At 37.9% G+C, this 6,646-nt stretch overlaps 1 protein-coding gene across 1 annotated transcript in view; it reads right to left on the reverse strand.

Annotated features, from left to right (window-relative positions):
- Nucleotides 1–4,220: 4,220 nt before the first annotated feature.
- The window catches only part of Rxfp1 (relaxin/insulin like family peptide receptor 1), a 119,549-nt gene continuing 117,123 nt past the window's right edge, over nucleotides 4,221–6,646 (reverse strand). The window contains 1 exon segment of the mRNA XM_023723671.1: nucleotides 4,221–6,646. This exon segment is cut by the window's right edge and continues 3 nt beyond it. Within this exon segment, the coding sequence (XP_023579439.1) occupies nucleotides 6,443–6,646 (204 nt within the window). The 3' untranslated portion in view covers nucleotides 4,221–6,442.

Below are 6,646 nucleotides of genomic sequence, written 5' to 3' on the forward strand. Positions count from 1 at the left end.
TTCTGTATTTGTATGTGATTTTTATTGGTGTTGTTTACTAGAACCGGGAGAATCTGTTCTTTGATGTTTACATTCCTGTGGTTTAAGGGGGTAGGTAAAACTAGTGGCACAGTGCCTTTGGTACCCAGGTATCAGTAAGGATAATTTATGATGAAATCCGTATACTCCGGATGCATAGAATCAAGGGGTCCAGTTCTTGAGCTAAATGAGCCCCCGTTGTGTTTCCAATTAAGCAAAATACTGACTTATGGGTATTATTCTAGCAAACCTATTTCCTACATGCTTACAGAATATTAAAGTATTTCAAGGCGTGGGGCATGGTATGACATGGTGGTACAGCATGAGTTTGGCATGCATGAGACCCCTGGTTAAAGAATTTGTTGGGTTCCCTGAATGAGCCTGTTTTCATTTGAATGTCTATTACTTTTGAAAAAATAATTTGCACTTTGGATTTGGGTTTTAATCTAGTTTTTGACTATCAAGTCTGAATGAGATTTTAACTTCTGTTTGACTTTGTATTTTAATTACAGGCAGCGTTCTTTGAACTTCTTGAGGCCACATCTGCAGTATCAGCTCAAGTGGGAGAGCTTGCCCTCATGTGTACAGAAAGTGTGTGCTTTCTTAGGGGATCACAAGGCTTCGCAAGAGAAGACTGACCCCTTGAGCCCTGACAACTGGTGTGGATTTCCTAGCTGTGTAATTCATGACTGCTGCCATGGCTCGCCTTTCCTCACAAGCTCCGTTTGCACATAGGCTACATACAGAGTGTGACCTCTTCCCGGGAGGCCTGTATTCTTGGAAAGACAGTTTTCATGATATCTGCAAAAGCAGATGACTGGTAGTGTTATTTTTTGATGATGATCAATCATCCACTGTCAAAGCCTTTCTAGACTCATTTATGAAAGTCAATTCCATTAGTAGATAATTAATATGCACAGTGCCCCAGTATTACCAGTGGTGAAGGAGGTAATTGTTTTGTAAGAAAATGCCCAGAGGGACACTGTTTGAAGTTGCACTTCATTTTATGGACCAAAGGAGGTGACCTGTGGTTGGTCCACTGGGCTAAGTTCTTTAAAACCAGTGATTGTGTTTTACTTTTGTGTCCCTAGCTCCTCATAAGTGCCACGTCACACTCACTAAGCGCTTTTTAAATAAAATCCTGACAAACATAATTAGAAGCTATTTATTTCTTCCTACAATTTTGTTTTGGTACCAGGGATCAAACCCTGGACTTTGCACTTGCCAGGTAGATGCTTAAGCCATTGAGGAATCTCCCTAGCTCTCTTCCTAGGTTTTTAATCTGAAGACTATTGCCTTAAAAAATGTATGAATCAGAACTTCATTGACATGAAGAGAAGCTTTTTTTAATAATGGGGACATAAGTTTTGATGGTAGCTTCTAAAAATATGTATTTTTTGTCCTTCAGAAAATGAAAATCTGGTTAAAAGACTGCATATTTTAACTTAATAAATAAAAGCAACATTTTAATGTTAACTGGTTTCACTGTTAATATTTCATGTTTTGATTTTTTATGTACTGCTGTCTTTAAAATGCTTTGTCAAATTTATGGCTGTGTGCTATTACTTTTGGAGATTTACAAGTAGTTTACATAATACTCTGTTCCCAACGCATCATGTTTAAATATGTAATTGTTTTCATATCACTGGACCTTATTGATGGCCTTTTTTTTTTTTTTTTTTTTTTTTTTGTGGAACCAGGGATTGAACTTGCCCTCGCGCTTGCCAGGGAAGCACTTATTCCACTGAGCCATTCCCGGGCCCCCCAACGACATTTTGTTTTGAAATTCCTTTATGCTATGTGACTCTTGATTGCTGTGTCACGTGTCAACAACTAAATCAACTAAGGATCTGCCACATATAGCTTCTAGACATCTTGAATTCTGTGTAGATAAGGAGCTGTGTAGAGAACTACATCTAAAGCCCCACAGAGACTGAAAAGCGGCAAATGGATAAGTAAAGAAACGAATTGTTTAGCATACCGTATTTCTTAATTTTTTTTAAATTAAAGGTCCCATTGTTGCTATGATGTTTATACCAAAGAGATGCTTAGTTCAGTATTATAAAATAGCTTTCATATATACTTCCTGAAAATTGTAGTTTTTTAGCTGGACCTCACGGCACATGCCTGTTGTCCCAGCACAGTGAAGGTCGAGGCAGCAAGTCAGCCAGCCTGAGGTCAATCTGAGTCACATCTGGGTCACATAGTAAGAGCTTTCATTAAAAAAAAAACCCAAATTAAAATGTATACAGCCTTTTTTCTCTAATTTTTGGTTCTACAAACTGAGGTTGTTTACCCTCCAGAAGAGAAGCTTATCATTATTACCTTACAACACAGGCAGTTGAGCTTAAGCTATCTGTCTGAATATCAAACATCTTAGACATAACATGGACCAGGCATTTTCCATTATGCAATGATATGTTAAACTTTAAGTCCCTACAGAATATGAAGAAAAAAATTTAAAAGATAGGAATAAGCAATTACATATTTTTACACAGAAATTTAGAAATCTAGTCATATGCAGCATTGTAGCAGGACAGTCCTGTGACATTTTTTTTCTTGTCTCTTGTTTTCATTTATTATGCTTTTTTCTTTTTTTTTCTCCAAATGCCTCCAGGGCAGGTTTGGCTGGCTTGAGTTGTGGGGATCGAACCCCAGCAACCTGAGCCTGACTGCTTTGTTAAAGCAGCCACTTAAAGAACTGAGCTAAGGGGCAGGCCCACATTATGCTTTTTTAAAAACAAACATTTACTTGGGAGACAGTATGACAGTGGTTGGGGTGTCATGACAAGCAGTGTATGTCTGGAGGACCGGAGTGACGCATTGTGAGCAGGACCCTACTATTGCACATTGCCGTCTTTGGTGTGATTGCTTAGTTCACGAGTTTCAGCATGTGTAGTTGGTCGGAGTGAGAGTCCTACCAATTAACTGCCAGTTTCAAAGACCTGCTGAGGATTCTCGGGATCATTGCCTCACCCATCTTGTGCATATGAATGTATGGCTTTGCCCTTGTTGTATCATTTCTAATGTTGTTTTTTTCTTTTTTTTTTAATTTTATTTATTTATTTGTGTGTGTGTGTGTGTGTGTGTGTGTGTGGCCAGCTCAGCCCACCAGGGGCCGGGCTGGCTGGCATGTGGTGCTGGGGGATTGAACCACAGTCCCTGTGCTTTGCTAAGCTTGTTCTAAGTAGGTGCTTTAGACCACTGAGCCATCTCACCAGCCCCTAATGTTGTTTTTTTCTATCACTATTTTGATTCTTTAAAAAATAAAAATAAAAAGAGAAAAAATGTATGCGCTAAACTTACTAAAAACATTTTTATTGACATGTTTCAAGCATACAGGAAAATTGAATGACTTAAAGAACACCCACCCTTTCCTACCATGCAGATTCAATTAATGTGTTTTCTTCAGATGTACTGTGTGTGTAATTTGGCCACAGTTTGCATATTGTTTTTTGACTGTGCTGGGGAGCTGGGGACTGAACTCAGCAGCATTACCAAATGCTCTGCACTGAGCACCAAGATTTTTATTTTATTTTACCTTTTTTTTTTGTTTTTAAGTACCAGGGATTGAACTCAGGGCCTTGTGCTTGCCAGGCAAGTGCTTACTCTACTGAGTCATCTCCCCTGCCCCAAGATTTTTATTTTTAGTATATTTTTTATCTGTCTCATTATAGTTTGTTCTTTCTGGATTTTGTATAGGAAATGTCATAAAGATACATCCCATTTGTCTTTCCAAAAGTTTAAAATGCTTTTTAAATATTTAGGTGTTTCATCCAACTATAGCTTTTTTCTTTTCTTATTATTTTAGGATATTGGCTTATTTTCTGCACCTGTCCAACTTTTCCTCCAAGTACTAGCATTTCTAATGCAGTGTTTATCATTCACTTACTTTGAAAGTTGTGAGTTCTGAACTCTCTGTAGACTTTCCTCTGAGATGTTTGCCTAACTGCATGCTAAGCCCTCCTGTGAGTTTTCCTTATGGGCCGCCCAACCGCTTGGCAAGAACGAGTTCTGCCTGGGAGCCTTTGTACTGAGGAGGACTCCTCTTGGTTCTGCAGCAGCCTGCCAGCCTTTGCATCTGAACTGGCACATTTTATAATTTCTGTCTGCTGTAATCACATAAGCTAATTCCTAGCGTTCCCTCAATATATCACAATACGTGTATGGATCTGAGTTTCTATGGAAAACTGAGTAATGCGTCATCCAAAACTAATGTACTAGTGTCTGTACAGCATTCTATTTTTCACTTTTAAGATTACTTTTTTGACAACTTTAAAAACCTATAATTATCATCTGATAGAATGTTATCTTCTCAGCCACTGTTCCATCTAATAATCTGTAATCTTTCTAACTTTATGAATCTGTTTAGTTTAGATTTGTCACATATGTGGAATTCTACAGTATTTTCTCTTGTATGTTTAGCTTGTATCACATTTTCATGTAGTAGCATTTTTCAGAACTTAATTTCTTTTAATAATATATATATTATATATCATGTTTTGTTTATTCATCAGGGCATTTGAGTTGTTCTCCTCTTTTATTATGAATAATGCTACAACAAACACTTTCATAAAAGTATGTCTAAATCCTTCTCAGTTCCTTTGGGTTTCTAGGATTGGGGCTCTAGGTTTTGTGGTTTAGGTCAGAATGTTTCCCAAAAGTCTCCTGCTCAGAGGTGGAGCCTTTGGACATTGATTGGATCACAGGGTCCCTACACTACTTAGTGGATGAATCCATCAGCGAACTCATTGCTTGATCTGCAAGGAGGCAGTAAGCCAGGTCAGGGAGCCTGACCTAGAAGGCCGTGTGCTCAGCCTGGGATCTCCCCCGTCTCTCCTTTCCAGCTGCATGGGTTGAGCGGCTTCTGCTCCCAGTGCTTCCTTCCCTCTTGCTGATTCTGGAGCCAGCTAACTGGACCAAGCCATCTGGAACTGTGAGCCCCAAAGACCTCTCCGTTAATTCTGGGTGTCAAATTTTTGTCTTTATGATGAGAAAGTGACAGACATAATACACTAGGTCATGTGGTAGTTATATTTTTAAAGTTTTGAAGAACTGTCAAACTTCTCTATGTGGCTACACCATTTTACATCCCCTCTAGCATTGTACAAGGCCTTTAATGTCTTCAAATCCTCTCCAGCATTTATTTGTTAATAATAATTCCCCAACCATTTGAGAAGTGATTTCACATAGTGGTTTTAACTTAATTTCAAGAATGACTGGTTATGTGGGGCACATTTCTATGTGATTATTGTCTATGTGTTTAACTTCTTTCAATAAATGTTAATGCAAGTCTTTTGTCTATTTAAAACTTGTTCAGTTGTAGGAGTTCTTTGTATATAATGGATGTTAAGCCTTTTTCAGAGATATGATTTGTATTATTTCTTATATTCTTGTAGGCTATTCTTTTATTTTCTTTGATGCACAGAATTTAGAAGAAATCCAATTTACTTAATTTCTTTCTTTTTTTTGTTTTTGCTCATGCTTTTGTTCTCAGATCTATGGTTTTATTGGCAAATCCAATGTTTTGAAGTTTGCCATTATGTTTTCTTTTAAGAATTTTTTTATTTTGATTCTTAAATTGCTGATTTAAGTTGAGTTTTGTAGATGAGGTGAAGGTTGGGTCCATTTTTTTCTTTTGTTTGTGAACATTCTCGTGCCCCAGCATCATTTGTTAAAAGCACCGTGATCTTGGTGCTCTTGCCCAAAACTGATGGACTGAAACACGAGGCGCTTTATTCTGGGGCTCGGCTCTCTCCTGTTGGTCTCAGTGCTCGCCTTCATGCGAATGTTTTTGCTTTGCTCCTCTGCAGCAGCTCTGTTCTGATTCTGCAGCATGATGCAAAGCACAGACAGAACTGGTCAGGAAGTGACAAGAAAGGTGCTGTTCAGGACTTATAGAAAATGTCATTTCTTCATAAGAATAAATATGTTGAATTGGCTTTCAAGTGTATGGAGACTTGAAGAAATAAGAATTCTTAAAACAGAATATTTGTATTTTGCAATCATATTTTCTCTGATGTGCGTGCCACATGGAACTTGCCTGTAAGACAGGCAATGATAAGCTCTGTGTTGTCTCTTATAGTTAGCACAATTTACAGATAGAAGGTTTTATACCACCTATTTTTGCTGATCTACTATGTAGAAATGTGTAAAGTGGGTGCTGCATAAGTGAAAGACAGAATAATGAATTAATTTCTCTGTAGTGAATTTCTCTTCATTTCCTATGTAAATTACACTTATATATACACATTATGATTATAATTACTTTCCTTTTTATAAGCTTTAACCATTTTTCTTTATGTCCCTGTAATCTAATTTGACTTAGCCATAAGCCATTAATTTATGGCATTCATTTCATACCCAGAAATCCCTCTTGGAGTAACCCACAGTGTTCTCTGTAAAGCCATGGGCTTTTGATCAACTATGAATAGGAATTGAGTCGAGTTGTTTGAGAAATTAGTGACATTTCACAGGGATCAGTGAAGGCAGCCGGCTTCATGAACTCTGGTGTCATCTCTTGCAGTGGCCACATCTCTACCCATATGAACGATGGAGGGAAAGCCTTCTGACTTCCTTTGCTGTCAATAGACCTTCTTTGTCTGTAGTTGTACCAAAACTGGTGGAT

Source organism: Octodon degus, unplaced genomic scaffold, assembly GCF_000260255.1.
Source record: "Octodon degus isolate 3935 unplaced genomic scaffold, OctDeg1.0 scaffold00101, whole genome shotgun sequence".
NCBI classification, from domain to species: domain Eukaryota; kingdom Metazoa; phylum Chordata; class Mammalia; order Rodentia; family Octodontidae; genus Octodon; species Octodon degus.